Raw genomic sequence first — 16,675 nt, forward strand, 5'->3', positions numbered from 1 at the left:
GTGGCAAACTTTCTGTAGTCCTGGGAAACTGCATAATTAAATAACTTTAATTAGGTCCTGATTCAAGGTCCTGTTATAGGTTTATTTTTCCTTTACTTAGATTTTTCAGGCGTAATATTTTATATTTTATATTTCATCAAGTTATTTTTTTCTCTTTCATGTGGATGTTTAAATTTCTTTTGCAATTGATTAATATATCTTATAACTCAGCCATGTATCCCTGAGTGATCCCTGTTTGTTATTATCCACCACAGCAGGGACCATGTTATTGCTGTGAACTTTGATTTGAATTTGAGCAAATTTTAGGATAAGAAACTTGCTCCCTCCCAGACTCCAGAAGATGAACCTGCTTGGAGAAGGCGCCATGAATATGCCTGCAGAGACCACACACTGCACCAAAAGATCCAGAGTGAACTTTGAGATATGGTAAATTTGAACTTTGGGGGGGGGGAGGGTTGAATGCATTTATTTTGAATGAACACTCATGCCAAAAAGGGGACTGCCCCCTAATTTGCTTATCTGTCAACGCACCTAACATTGGTTTTGCTCTTTTTCTCTTTTATCCCCAAATTATTGTAAGTTTTGATTATGTTTTCATGATCCATTAGGGAGACTGGTCTCCCAAAGGATCAGAGGGGGAATGTATAGTTGGAAAATCTTGAACCTCTGGAACTGCATTGCTCAAAATTACTTTCTGTATTGCCCACAATTCCTTTTGCCTTTTGTATATGTGCGTGGTTACGTGGTCTGTTTATAGTTTGGGTTGGCTCTGCCACGTCCTCTCTCTTCCATGCGAGTTGAGTGGTGAACGTTCCCTGTGTTCTCTAGCTCTTGTAAGGGGTAAAAAAGGGGTTTTAGTTGGGTGACTATTAAAAGGTTTGGTTGCCAGGGAATTGAATAATTATCAATCCCCAATTAAAGAATAACCTCAAGTCAAAATGACTTTTATGGAAGTTTGTATACAAATGAAAAGAGGAAGAGAAAATAAGAAAATCAGAGAGGATAGGATAAGATAAGTAATCTAACACACAAAATAATTTGGTTTGGCCTCCTTGTTCAACCCAGGCAGACCTAATTAATCCTTCATTCGGAGGAGCTCAACCTTGAGCCCAAGGCAGAAGGGCCAGAGGGCTAGAGATGAAATGAAGCAGAAGCTTCAGTCACAGTCTCTTTTGAAAGAGCAGTTTCTTTGGAGAAGCCCAGGAAGATTTAGTCTTTATACTCACCACATGTAATTTCGAAGGGAGAGATTAACAGTAGTCTTACTTAGTCTAAGGTCTCAGCCAGCTGTCAGAGCTCCTCCAGGTCCTAGTCACCCACCACAAGAAGAAGCGAGCAGCCAAGAGCCAAAAGCAGCCAAGAGAACGAGCCCTGGAAGTTCTTTCAATTTATCCAGGCCATTTCTTTCATCACTTCCTGTGCCTCCCTTCCAGTTTATGTGTCCAATCACAACAGACAATTTTCTTAGGACTGCCTAGGGGGTAGTCAGTCAATTTTGATTCGTCACCCATTCTTGCACATGTGGGTCACAGACCTCCCACTTGAGAGTTAAGTGGAGTTGTTTACACTTTTGGTGATTAGATTTGAGAATGGGCAAGGTAGATTTAATCTCATTATTACATTCTCTAGTTAAATATTAATAAATCTTTATAAATATTATATTTTGGAGATAACTGAATATTAATTTTAAAATCCAAAATTCTAATAGGTCGGGTAACATCTTAAAGGAAGCTGAAAATGGGGAGAAGATCATTATACCCTGGACAAGATGGAGACGTACAGATGAATGTGGCAGCCTATTGAAAAATGGAAGAATTGGCTAGCTTGGTTGCTCTCCTTAAATGGAGTTTCTGGAAGAAGCTCTTTATCTTCCAATCAGAGGAACCATCTACAGGGCACAGGATACTTCCAAGGTGTGAGTTTGTGAAAGTTTTGGGGCTGGTGTGATCTTTTAGGATAAAGGGCTTTCTGAGACATGACAGAATAATCAAGAAGAGTTAAAGGCTCTGAGTGCAAGGAGAGTGTTCTTTCTATTCACCTTTATGTTTTCTCTAACACTCAGGAGTGGTTTGTACATATTTAACATTTCTAGAAAGGATAGTTATCAATTAAAGATTTGTAATGTCAGAAAGTCAATTATTTACTGATAAAGAAGATTCTCCTAAAGGAATTTAAGCAGCTTTAAAAAGAGAAATGAGAAAATTCCTGAGGAGTGGTTGGGAAAAAATCAGCAGAAAAAAATGTATGGTCTAAGCAACAAACTGCCAATCATATGTAAAAATTAATAAGCTATAGTGTATTTGATGGTAGGATTTTTTCCATGTGTTCATATGTGTTACTAAAAGATGAAAGTACATCTATAATAACCCAAATATATCTGGGAATGATTAAAAAATTAGTGAAGTATTTAAAATCTATCTCTTATAGAGCAAGTAATAATTTTCAAAACATCTAATTTAAGTATGACTTGGTTAAATCAGGCTAAGACAATCCACAAATCCTAACATTCAGCTTTCCAGCTCTTGTCCCAAAAAGGTGAACTATACATCCAAAAAATGAATTATTTCTCCTGCCTTTATCTCCAGATCTCAAAGAGCTTCACAAACCATGAAAAAGTTACAAAAGTAGAACCCAGTATTCTCTCATAATAATAAAATGTAAAACCAGCATAATAGTTACCAAGTTAGTTTACTTAAAGATAATTGTGATCCAGGTTTAAAGCAGATAGGATTTCATTTTTTTTTTGGTGAATGTGATGAAAAGAGGTTAAAAAAAGGAAACTGTCTGGAGAATCCGACATAAAAGCAACAACAATAAACCAAAGACTATTGTTCTGAAATTTAGGAAAAGTACATTAGGAAAATGTTTAATTTTATTTTTTTAAAAGGTCCATTCCCACTAGAGTACTGTAATTGAAGCAGTAACCACCCACCACTGAAACATCTTATGAAAAACTCAAAGCATTTTCAACATAATTTGACATGAACAATATTATAATTCATATATTAATATAGCAAATTATCAAAATGACCAATTTTTACTCATCACCACTGATGAGGGAGGAAATGATCAATATGTTTACTCATTATTTGCATTTACTGCAAACAATGACAGAATTGTTTTGATTTTGTCAAAGGGAAAACAATTAAAATGGAGCTTAAAATTTTTATCTTCTTCATTATCTGTATGGATTTTAGATATCATAAAAGCAGTAGGGAAAACAATCTTGTGTTTCCTTAAGACAGAAAATCTACAACTGATATCTCCCTATATGAACCCATTGTACCAAAAAATATACATAAAAAATATCTTAAACCATATAAAGGCCATAATTTAAATTTTTGAACAATTACAATTAACCTTCTACCCAAAATAGATCAGAAGTCAACACATGATACTGGTAAAGCTAGATTAAACAAACTGATTTAAAATTATTCCCACCTTAGAAAGCAAGCACAAACAACATGGACAGGGTAAGAAAAGTTTCTCTATTAAGAGATGCTTAAACATCAATATATTTTAGTGTGTAACAAAAAATTTTAGAGCACATTATATTAAAATGAAAAGTTTATAGTAATAGCAAAAAGTAGTTTCCTTAATATATTAGCTGTCATTTAGCTAGATTAAGGAGAACTTTTAAAAAGTGGAGTTGAAATACATATTCAATATGTTTCATTTATGCAGAACTGTTTCAAAGTTTCACAAAGTTATTTTTATACGGAATCTTAGGGACTAAAGAGTGCTTATAGAACTTTCAATTTCAGAAGGAAATATATTTAAGACATATTTTAAAATGGAAAATGAATATTAAAAATACTAGTATAATGAAAATCCCCACTTAAATAGTACTAAACAATACAGTTCAAATTTTGCTCATATATGTTTAGTTTTTCTCTGACAATTCTGTTCTTGGTATTTATTGGAAAGAGTGGTGTGTTTGTGTATGCATGCATGCACACGTGTGTGTTAAACCATTCTTTTTACATTCATACTTTTTGCCTATACCACTATGAAATGATTTGTGTAAACAACCGTGAGTTTATTTTTCAAAGGATATCCCACAGTTTGACTTCTAGGAAATGTCCGCACACCACAGACTGATAATGCATCTTCTTGGAACATATTAAATCCACTGATGATGTCTAATTCAGGATGGACTGTGCAGCTTCCTTGATTGTAGAGGCAGCCTTTTCTAGTTCTTTTTCAGTCTGTTCTACTGTCACCACAATTCTAATACTGTGAGAAAAAAGATTTTAGGGAATTATTTTGTTCTTTTGTTTTGTTTTCAAAATAAAGTGCTACTACAACACAATCTAAGAAATAGCTGACTTATTAATATATTTCTTTTCCTAAAGTTTCTGGCTAATACAACCAGCTCCTCTCAAGTATATGGAGAATTTAATCATTTGCCATATTTCCAGAGCTTGATTTCTCACATTTATATGGAAATTCTGTTGAACCTGATACCTTTATGAGCCTATTTAACTGGATACTACATACTCTTTTTTTTTTTTTTTTTTTTTTTTAATTCTTTTAAACCCTTAACTTCTGTGTATTGACTTATAGGTGGAAGAGTGGTAGGGGTAGGCAATGGGGGTCAAGTGACTTGCCCAGGGTCACACAGCTGGGAAGTGTCTGAGGCCGGATTTGATACTACATACTCTTAAGACAAAATTTTTCCACTCACGCTGAAAGGTAGCCTGGGAAAAAATGTCTTCAGAGCATTAATATATTTAGAGCAATATCCCATTCACCTTTATGCTTAAATTATAAATCTGCTCAACTACAAAAATATCAATAAAACAACTTGCTTAATCCTCACTCATTTTTGCTCTTCTTTATTCTTTCTATTATTTTACCACATACACCTATTCATTTTACTTTCAGGGTGTTTCCAACACAGAGCTAACTTCTTTGAGGTAAACATCCTTTGAAAAGACTGTGAAAAATTAAAAGTACCAACTTGAGATTAAAAAAGAAATATTATATTTTAATATTAACAAAAAATATCCTTTTCATGAAACAATCTTTCAGAAACATTTCAAAACATACTGTATAATATCAATGCAGGCTATAAAAATAGGTTGAGGGAATGTTTGAAGGATTTCACCAACCTAGGAGGAGGAAGGCTTTTTTCTTCTTTTTCCAAGTAGTGTGCCTGAGTTAATGCAATATTTCTGTTCATGCACTAAAGAAAGAAAGCACAGATTTACAACCTGAACTTCACGTACTTTTGTTAATTAAAACAATAACATACAATGAAACTTAACACAATGACAGCAGTTATAATATTGTTTTCCAATTACAGATGCTGAAAAAAAAACAAACAAAAACAAAAACTAAAGAATAGGCTATGGGAAAACAAAGTGTGCAAAGTCTAGTGTTGGAAAAGCAGAGAAAAGCAGCGTTCAAGAATAACTTTTGATCAGTTTTAGATGATAACCTAACTTTAACCTTAACCCTAAGTAATGGCCACTACTAATATCCTGTAGCTGAAGAACTGCAGCTGGCTCTTATGACTTCCTTTGAGTGCATATCTGAGATGATATGAAATATTTCCTCAGCAGTTTCCACAAATAGCTATCCAGGAATAAATAAGATATTCTGTTTGGCTTTTAAAATACTTTATAACCAGACCCCTCTAAAACTTTCAAAACTCCTTTTATATATTCCATGACACCTTGCTGTTCATTCTTCACCTTGAAATATAAGACACTCCGTATCTCCTGACTCCACGCATTTTCAGTGACTCTCCTGGCTTTCCTGCTTCCTAAAGTCTCACTTTCCCATTTCTGCAAGAGGCTTTTTCTACTTCCCCTTAATTCTCATGCTTTCCCTCTGAGATTAACTCTAAATTATAGATCTTGCTTGTATATAGTTGCTTCCATTCTCTCCTATTAAGACTGTTACTTCTGAAAAGCAAAAACTATTTTTGCCATTCTTTGTATTGCCAGCTTTTAGCACAGTAGATGCTTAATAAATCTTAATGATGATTTGAACTGGTCTTAATTTTTAAGGGAAGAGTAAAATGAATGAAATAGGGCAACTGTATTCACTTTACATTTTCTGTATTTGTTATTGAATGTTGGAAAGTATTTTGAGTTTAAACTTTTATGGCAGAGGAAGTAAAAACAGTTCTATATTGTACACTTGTAATTTTTCTAGAAGGGAACCTTGTTATATATATGTGTGTGTGTGTGTACACATATATGTATATAAGTACACACACACACACACACACACACACACACACACACACACACACCCTAATTTTATTTCAAAGATGTCACTGCAGTTATTTCAAAGAGGGGGCAGAATAAGACTGAAAGAAGTCTGATCCATGCCATTTACCCATCCTAATTCCTTTTGGAGACAGGTCTCCATAGGATAAATCTGAGTGAAGTCTGAACCAACATCCTTTGGGGAGGGAAGGCTCTATTTCATCCTTTCATAAGTAACATCAAGACAGAGAATAGCACCCAGGGGCACACATCCCTTCTTATTGTTCCTTCCTCCCCTTTCCCCAACTTGCAAGATGGTTATAGTTCTCACTTTATGTAAATGTGCATTATGCAAATTGACTTTACATAAAGAATTCTCAAATTCACATTCCAAAAATACACCTATGTTAACTTTACTGTACAGTAGTCTTTACTTCCCCTAAACTTCCTATACTACAATGCCCCACCCCCCATAAAGGAAAAGAAAACCCTCCAAGAGAAAGCAGAAGGGACTTCTCAGAGAGACTGCCACTGTCACCATCATGGGGCTTGAGCCCTCTGGAGATAAGAGAGGAGACTTTTATCCTGTTTTGTTAATCTGCCCTCCTGGTGTCTAGCTCCATATCTGTCTGTCTTACCACCATCTAGCTCCACATGTTTATCTTCCATCTCTCTGCACTTGGGTACTGTTGGTCTCCTCAAGTGTCATCAGTCCTTTCTTGTCTGTGACCATGTCCAGTTCCCCCCAACTTCCTCTGGGTTCTGGCCAGGCCCCCATTTGGCTGGTTCCAGGTCCCATATTCCTTCTCCTACTCTTGCTTCTCTGACCCCAGTACCCATGTATCTTTGAACCATGTGCTGGCCTGCCGGCCCCCTTTCCTCCACCAAGGAGTGGCCTACTTTCTGCCTCACTCATTCCATCCCTTCCCCACATAAGTGGGCAATATTGCATGAAATAAAAACGGCTTTCTGTAAAGGTCTGCAGAATAGTCCATCTGTGGTAAAGTGAAAACTATCTGTAATCTCAAATGATCTCTATCCCAGGTCTGAGGTACTTGATGGGTTCATACTCCTAACACTGTGGCAAATAAGCCCCCACTTATAATAATCAGCCAAAGAACAAAATTAGCTCAAAGCAAAGAGCACCTTAAGAAATAGTAATGATCCAACTCTCCAATAAACCTGGGGCTCTATTTCCCAGTAAAAATGAAAAAAAAAAAAGTGTTGCCTACTTCATAATTATTGTTGGGAGTGCTTAAAAACACTACATAAAAGCAGTATACAAATATTATCAATGTGGATATTATCATATTCTTAGTTACAAGTTAAAGTAAATGCTAAAATAGGGCCCAACATGGCTAAAATGACAACAAAATTCTTTAAGTACTGCAGAGCAAAGTAAGGGTAAAAGAAGTGACAGGACTGTTTCTGAGAACCCAAAGGAAAACCCCTCAAAGTCAGAGAATAAGTTAGTACCTTTGGCTTAGAGACTGAAGGACTAAGGGTGCTCTTCATCTGAATCCAGTAAAAACAAAAATCAACCTCACAAATACATAAAATGGAAGGCATGGCTTGTGAACTCCAAGTTCAATATGAATGGCAATTGGGTAGCAAAAAAAGTTAATGCCATTGTGGGCTACATAATGAAAAGTATGTGTTTCAGGAATGAGGTAATATACTATGATCAGATTGTAAACTGTGCTCAATTCTGGGGACCACAATGTAGGGACTGAATTGAAAAAAATGAAGCGTGTATAGAGGAGAATGACCCAAATGGTGAAGGGCCTCGGGTTCATATTAGAATTAGCTGGGAGAAATAGGGATGTCACAGTGGGGGCATGAAAGCTGTCACATGTCACATATTACAAGAAATAGACTTGATATGCTTGGTTCTAGAGAAAGGAACTAGAGTCAATGGCTGCAAATAGCAAAGAGACAAATTTATGTAAAATACAAAACAAAACAAAAATCAACTTCCTATCAAATAGAGGTCCCTAAAGTGGAAGGAAAGGCTACCTCCAGGAACAATAGCTTCTTCCTCACTGTAAGTTTTTAAGCCATGACTGGATGAATATTCTTGTTGCAAAACAGATTTGACTAGATGACCTCTAAAGTCACTCTTCTAGCTCTGAAATTCTGTGAAGCTAATTTGTTTTAGAGGTACCTATTATACTTATATTTTGTCAAGAAACCATGTTTTTTAAAACAATTAAATTATAACTATTGGAAAAATTATTTCTAGTTGATGAATCTAAAGGAAATAAAAGATTCCTTTTTAACTTCATGTATAAGAAATTTTAAAAAATTCCCCCTTCTTCCAATGACAGAATTGTAACACTGGACACTTTAATTACAATTTATAATCTACAAACACATGAAACAAAATGGTGACCAAACACTATGAGTGTAATGCTATATTTGGAAATCATAGTAACGCAATTAACATGGCAAACATAGTATACTGCCACATTTATAGAATCTGGTTTTCTCAATAGCTAAATAAATTTCTACATTACTTTAAAAAACTACTTGAAAATTCTTCTATAGAAGAATCAAGGTTTTTTCAAAAGCCAAGATGCCACTCTATAATTAACTGACAATTTCAGTACGCTATTAAGTTAATCAAAAGCTGAAACAATAAATGCAATTCCCCCTGTCAATTAAACATAAAGAGTTCTGATTTTTAAAATTAGTTGAGTCATTTAGAAGCTTCATAAAAGGGCCACTCTTCATACAGAATAATAACTAAAGAAACTTACTTGATCTACTATTCTCTGGAGTAACTTTATATCATTCTCTCGAGATCCTGTGCTCTCTTCTAGTTGTAGGTGAAATGCTGGTGAAAATGACTCACCCACCACTCTTAATCCATAAGTCCTATTAAGAGAAAGTCATACATATGTATTTTAAAAACCAACATATGAATATGGAAACTGAAAAGGAAAAATTTTAACAATGCAAAAGGTCCCAACTCCTAAAAATGAAAGCTAAATTTAGTAGAAGCATACAATTTGTATACTGTTATGAGGAAGAGATAATTCTAGTAAGAGAGAGTTTGCAGAGGACAGGTGTATGAGACCTGAAGATGAAAGATTCTGGAATGCTGGAAGAAAGGCTGCAACTCAGGGGCTGTTAGCTCTCTCTCTGGGGTTGCTGACTGCATGTGAACCTGGAGGGAGTGACTGCGAAGTACATGGTGAAGACTTTAGGTTTCTGATCCTGTCCTTGTTGCTGTGGCCTATGTTTCCCTGGAAGAAGATCCTGTAAACCTGACGTTAGACTGAACCAGCACTCAGCTATCTGCACTGTCTGTAAGCAGAGGTCTGGGACCAGTTGGATCTGGGACCTTCCCTTAGGTCCCTGACTAATCTGTCACAGACCAGCACCTCTACTAATACTCAAGAGAGCTTTGGCTAGTGCAGGCTAGTCAGAATAGGGTCTGTGTTCTAGGTTAGAGATGATAGGGTGAAAACTGTAGAACAGCAAGGTCTCTGAAGGCCTTTCTGGTGAAGGTTTAGATTTGGGGTTTATTAGCTAGTGGGAACTAGTGACAGGGAATACCCCTTCCCTCCAAACCTCTCTGTGGAAAGAAATTAAACCTTTCATTGACTTTGTAACATTCTGTGACTGAGTAACCTGTATGCTGGACCCAAATCAGGCTCTGGTCTGTCCAGAGCTAACTGCTGGGCACCTTCAACCCACAGTGGGAAAACCCTAGTACTGGTCCAAATACTCAGTTGGTCCCTCATATGACCGTGTCTACAAATCACAAATACAATTTGGCAGAGCCAGATAGCGCTGAACCTTTAAAATCAGGGTTTGGGGGTTCAAACTCACTGTGGACCCAGGTTGTTAGCTGGAGCCTTCGGGAAGGTTTGAAGCTAGTTGGGAGTAGGTTTGGTCAAACCAGTTGGGAGGGGCCAACTGCTTGGAACCTTTGAAGGCTGCCAGTGGAATTCTGAAGCTGGTCAGCTGTGCTTCTGGAGGAACTGTCAATCAAGCCAGGAAGCTAGTGGAACCTTGACAGAGGTTTTTTTCCCCTGGGTCACTTTGAAATCTCACAGTGGCTGGAAATTTTGCTGAGCCACTGCTTTTTAAACTACTGTTCCCAGGGTACTCCTGTTATTCAGCCATGGTGTTTACATGGGTATTTGAGGCTGTATATGCCAAGTTACTGTTATTACCATATTTTCTCCTGGTGGTCATCCCAGGTTATTGTTATGAGATCCTAGGGTGGCATGTTATAAAATCAATCATGCAAATAACTCTTAGTCATGTATATTCCTATAGGGTTGTTTCTTTTGGATGTCTCTACTGGTTCAAATGGGTTATACTGGCTGTGATGTAAAGCTATCATTTATATTGTATTTAGAGAACCTGTACTAAAGTTAATGGTTGTTGCAATGCAGGCTAAATTGGACCAAATAGAGCAATATTGTTGTGGTCGTATTAAGCATGACAATGTTACTGAAAGTGGTCAGCAAGCTGAGGGGGGTGCTGAAACATCCCAACATCCTTCTAGGTTTGATAGGTAAGCTGAGGCATTAAATAACAAGGCTGCTTCATTGTTAAATTTACTTGATATAACCTATTTAACATTAGATGTTGACTGGGCATCTTCAACCCACAGTGAGAAAATTCTAGTATTGGTCCAAATACTCAGTTGGTCCCTCATCTGACCATGCCTACCAAACCCACAAATACAATACTTTGGTAATTACTATAGAATTAATTTGTGGACAGAGAAAGGTAAAAGTGTACACAGGATATATAAGACAAAATTTAGTATATGATACTTAAGATTATTTTTTTTCCTTAGCTGGTCAGTCAATAAACATATAATAAATGCTATGTATGAGGCTCTGTGATAAGAGCCAAACCAAACTAGTAATTTAAAATTCACTGAGGAAAAGAGATCAAATGGAAAAAGAGGTAAAAAACTCACTCAAGAAAATCATGTCTTAAAAATGAGATATCAAGAAATAATCAAAGTCAAAAGAAAGAAAAAAAATAGAAGAAAATGTGAAATATCTCTCTCAATGGGAAAATCAACTGACCTAGAAAATAAATCCAGGAGAGATCATTTAAGAATTATTGATCTACCTAAAAGCCACGAAAGAGTTTAGACATCATCTTTCAAGAAATCATCAAAGAAAACTACCCTGATATTCTAGAACCAGAGAACAAAACAGAAACTGAAAGAATCCATTAATCTCTTCCTAAGATTCCAAAAGGATAACTCCCAAGAATATTAGAGCCAAATTCCAGAACTCCTAGGTCAAGGAGAAAATACTGCAAGCAGCCAAAAAGAAGCAATTAAAATATAATGGAGCCAGAGGATAAAATAAGACTTTAGCAGCTTCTACTTTAAAGGATAGGAGGGCCTGAAATATGATATTCCAGAGGGCAAAGTTGCTAGGAATTCAACCAAGAATCACTTCCCCAGCAAAACTGAGCATAATCCTTCAGGAGGGAAAATGGGCATTTAATGAAAGAGAGGACTTTTAAACAAAAAAGACCAGAGCTGAATGAAAGATTTGACTCTCAAATATAAGACTTAAGAGAATCATAAAAAGGTAAACAGGAAAAAGAAAACAAAAGGTATTCAATAAGGTTAAACAGTGTGCATCCCTAAACAGGGAGATGATTTTTGTAACACCAAAGAATTTTGTCATTATTAGGATAATTAGAAGGAGTACTCATAGCCACAGAGGTGCAAGGGTGTGAGTTAAATACAATAAAATAATATAAAAAATTAAATTAAATCAAGGCATGAGAAAGAGGAATGCACTGGAAGGAAGGGGAAGGGGAAAGTAGAACGGGGCAAATTATTGCACATAAAAGAAGCATGAAAGTGTTCACAGTAGAGGGGAAGATGAGAGAGGTGGGAAGAAGAGCATGTGAATCTTACACTCATCAGAACTGGCTCAATGAGGGAAGAACAAACACAATCAACTGGGTATTGAAAGCTACCTTACCCTAGAGGAAAATAGGAGGAGAAAGGGATAGGGAAAGGTGGTTTGGGCTGATAGAAAAAAGGGCAAATTGTGGGAAGTGGAGGTCAGAATCTAAATAAGGGTAAATAGGATGGAAAGTATCATAATAGTATAAAAAAATTTTACAAGTCTAACAAAGGCCTAATTTCTCAAATACCCAGAGAAATGAATTGAATATATAAGAATACAAGTCATTCCCCAGTTGATAAATGGTCAAAAGATATGAACAGGCAGTTCTCAAACAAAGTAATTAAAGCTCTCTAGAGCCATGCAAAAAATGCTCAAAGTCACTGTTATTTATAGTAATACAAATTAAAACAACTCTGAGGTAATACCCCATACCTATTAGACTGGCTATTATAACAGAAAAGAATAATGACAAAACTGGGAAGGGATATGAGAAAGTTGAGACATGAATGCACTGCTGGGAGAGTTGTGAACTATGAATTATTCAGGAGAGCAATTTTGATCTATGCCCAAAGGGCTATAAAACAGTACAAACCCTTTGACCCATTACTAGGTTTGTACCCTAAAGAGATAAAAAAGTAGGGGGGAAGGACTTATACATACAAAAATATTTAAAGCATCTCTTTTTAGTGGGGCAAAGATTTGCAAACTATGGGAATAACCATCTCTGAATAAGTTATAGTAAAAGATTATAATGGAATACCAATGTGCTCTAAGAAATAACAAGTAGGAGGAGCTCAGAAAAACCTGGAAAGTCTTACACAAACGGAAGCAGAATGAAATAAACAGAAGCAGGAGAACATTGTACGATGTCAGAAATACTTTACAATGAGCAACTATGAATAACAGGTATTCTTAGCAATACAACAATCCAAAACTATCCCAAATGACTCATGATAAAAAATACCAATTGCTTCCAGAGAAAAAGAACCGATAGTCTCAATACAGACCAAAGCAAATTATTTTCACTTAATTTTTTTTCTATTTGAATTTCCTTTCACAAAAAGATTAATATGGAAAAATGTCTTATATGATTAAACATATAAAATCTATATGAGATTGCTTACCATCTCAAAGGACATAAGGGTAGGGGGAAAGGAGGGAGAGAATCTAAGACTCAACATTCTTTGAAAAATGTAATTGGAGAAAAAGTTTAATTTAATTTAAAAAAAAAGAGGGAGAAAAACATCCAGAGGTTAAATGATTTACCCAGAACCACACAGTTACTAAATGTCTGAGACCAAATTTTAATACAGATCTTGATTCCAGGTCCTAGTTCACTAGGCTATCTAATTGCCTCTAGGGTTTACTATCTAGATTAACCTAATGAAATCCTGTTAACCACTATTCTAAATATAAACCTCCTTCCAAACTACTTGCCCTCAGGACATCATTCACATTTTCCTTTGTCCTGGACCTTGGACTCTTATCTACCCTTGGCACACTGTGGTCTCTGATAGGTAGGTGAGCTTTTGTCTTATCCTTTCAGAAAGTTAGGACCTCATATCACTTTTCAGTCATCTTCAAATTATGCCCCTTTCTAGTTCCAGCCACATCACTACCCACCAGTCTTTCCTCAATTAGAAATGAATTCCTTAGAGACAGAAACTGGCTAACTTGCTTATAATTGTATCCCCAAGACACAGCACTGGGCTAGGTAAATAGTAAGCACTTAATACATACTCTTATCTTTCTATCTTCTTGCCCAACTTAAGAAAACAGTACAAAATATCATTTGGAAGAGCCCTGGTTTAGGAGCCAGAAGATGCTTTGGAACTAGTTGAAAGAGCTAGTTTTCACATTGTTAAAGGGAAATGATACATGCACTATTGATATTTACAGGATTATATGATTGGCATTCTACTAGAACTCAAAAAGAAAGTATACAGTTAGGGTGAGGGGCTATTACCGCCAAGGCACTAAAGGGGAAACAGTGTGAAAAGCAAAACAAACTTCAACTTTAGAAAGGTTAAAAAGAGAAAAAAAAAGTTTAAGAACCTGAGATTGGGGTCTGGGATGATGATGATGATGATGATGATTATTAAAAGCTATAGAAAATTGGGAAGAGCCTACTTTAATTATAGATAACTAGAACTAATAAGATTCCTTCTCCATTTCTGCCCCCTTTTTATAAAGGAGTCAAGAAGAAATGAGGAAAAGATATGAAAGGTTGTGATGGAGACACAAAAAATCATAAATAGGAATGGGATAACTCATCTATAAAATAAAGAAGGGCAGAAGAATGAAGTAGAAAGCAGATTCTAGTATACTATATACAAGAAATAGTGAAAAATTTACATGAGTTAAAATAAGGGGTTGAAGCAAAATTTATTATGATTTAGGACAATTCAAAAATATAGGGCTAATAAAGCATAAGGAGACAAGGCAGCAGTAAAAACAGACATGGTTTAAAAGATAAGGAGAGAAACTTACACTATACTTGACTACACTATACTGAAAACAAAATAAGCAATAATTTATAAATGTACCAAATACCACATAATCTAAAGAAGTTTATTTTAAAAATATTTTTCCATGTTTACATATTTCATTTTCTTTTCCTCCCCTCTTCTCTACTACAATGTTTCACTTTCTGTGTATGTTCTCTTGGTTCTGCTTGTTTCACTTAATGAAGTTTTTAAAAAGTTAATCTTATTAAAAAAGTTAATCACATATATCAGAAGAAATATATAGCAAAACTACACTTAGTCAATCAACAAGCATTTATTAAGTTTTTGTTTATGCCAGGCTTTATGCTAGTTGTTGGAAATACAAAGAAAGGCAAAAGATAGCTCCTTTTTTTCAAGGAGCTCTATCTAAATGGGGATAAGCAAATAGCTAAGTACAAACGAAATACATATAGGTGAAATGGAAAATAATTTATAGAAAGTAGTAGGATTAAGGTTGATTAGGAAAGGACATTTTGTAGAAGGTAGGATTTTAACACATGAAGGAGCCAAGGAAAGCCATGAGTAGAGATAAGGAGGGAAGAAAGAATTCCAAGCAAAAAGGATAGACAGTGGGAAATGCCCAGTTAGGAGACAGAGTTCTTTTTGTGTGGAATAGCAGATGTGTACCACTGGATCATAGTATATGTTGGGAATAAAGCCTGAAAAGAAGTTAAGTTTATAAAGGGATTTGAAGGCTAAGCAGGATTTTTTATTTGATCATGGAAGTGATAAGAAACCACTGGAGTTTATTGGTTGGGAGGAGTGCAGAGGGAAGGGTCTTGAGGGCTGTTTCTACACAAGCTAACTGCTATAAAACTGAATATATTTTCTAAGATATAGCTAAGTAAACCCAATTTCCTTAACTACTAAATGATCTACAAGTGTGTCTCATTCTGTTCCAACAATGAAACTAAACTAATAGTTTTATCTTGTCAAGTTTTTTCCTATTATTTGGCAGAGTCAGTAATTGGAATGAGATGTCACTGTAGTTCACACCACAGTTAATTAAGTATAGGAAGGTTGATGAAAGTACAAAAGATTGGGTGATTAGATGGCTGGACATTATCATGTGCCACTTTGAAATAAGGGCTATTCTGGTAGTATAGTCTTCTCAATGACTTGGAGCAATTAGCTCAGAAAGCACCAAGTCTAGTATCCTCTTGTTATTGTTTACCATCATGCATTAAAGCAAAATGGTCCAGTATATTAAGCAATTCAAGTCAGAGCTCTTGGCTTTTAAGGACAGTACAAAAAATAATGTAGCTGGTAACAGAAAAAGAAAAAGGGAATCTATTGATGAGGATGGGGATAAGTCATGGGGATGAGGATAAGTCATAGTCAGGAGTAAACAAACTAAGGACATGTAGTATAGTATTCATTTCTGAGGTTTCATTGCCTTGAAGTGAGATAAGAACCATAAAATAGAAAAATAAGAACAGAAATGAGGTAGAGATTTGGAAATCAAAGGCAAGAGAGCTGAAAGCTTATCCTATTAGTGTTCCTGGCTGAATGAATTCCTCTCCATGAAAGAATGAGGGAAATTGCAAGGGAAGTTCAAATAAGCAGCCTGGATGGATAGTCACCAGAGATGTGGCCCATGACTTGGTGGCCCAATGGAGTCAATGTGGAGTTTCTCTCTGTAGAATTCCACAGAGGTAGAGAGCTCTCTGAGGAATTACTTATTCAGGGCCACTTGAATCAGCTACTTATACTACATGTGGAAACTGTTCTTTGTCCCTTTTAAGGTGACTAAGATGGTAATCATTCAGACTTAGCCCCATAAAGAAGAATTCCCACTGGAGGTTGGTCCCCAATTGAGAAATGGAAACTTGGCAGTTGCATTAAAAATGAGAAGAGAGTCTGTACTCTAAAAAGGTAAAAGATGAAAAACTATCTAGTAAAACAAGAAGAAATAATAGTTTGAAACATTATGAAATATTGCATAAAATTAAAATTAAAAATGAGTAAAAAAGAAAGCAATAATTTAATGAGATAATAAGTAATGTCAAAAGAAAAGCCAAAACAATGAAGAAGAAAAAAT

The 16,675-nt window shown here is 35.7% G+C and overlaps 1 protein-coding gene across 2 annotated transcripts in view; it reads right to left on the bottom strand.

Moving 5' to 3' along the window:
• Positions 1 to 2,854: 2,854 nt before the first annotated feature.
• The window catches only part of SPTLC1 (serine palmitoyltransferase long chain base subunit 1), a 95,653-nt gene continuing 81,832 nt past the window's right edge, over positions 2,855 to 16,675 (bottom strand). Inside the window, exons 13-15 of one of the 2 annotated variants that reach the window (XM_044662361.1) lie at positions 8,981 to 9,098; positions 5,115 to 5,188; positions 2,855 to 4,236 (exon numbers count right to left, since the gene is read on the bottom strand). In XM_044662361.1, coding sequence (XP_044518296.1) covers positions 4,143 to 4,236; positions 5,115 to 5,188; positions 8,981 to 9,098 — 286 coding nt within the window. In that variant the 3' untranslated portion in view covers positions 2,855 to 4,142. Of the gene's footprint in view, positions 4,237 to 5,114; positions 5,189 to 8,980; positions 9,099 to 16,675 lie in introns of those variants that run through there. The other variant, XM_044662369.1, reaches the window with a different exon arrangement.

The sequence above is a fragment of the Gracilinanus agilis genome, chromosome 1 (genome assembly GCF_016433145.1).
Source record: "Gracilinanus agilis isolate LMUSP501 chromosome 1, AgileGrace, whole genome shotgun sequence".
NCBI classification, from domain to species: Eukaryota; Metazoa; Chordata; class Mammalia; order Didelphimorphia; family Didelphidae; genus Gracilinanus; species Gracilinanus agilis.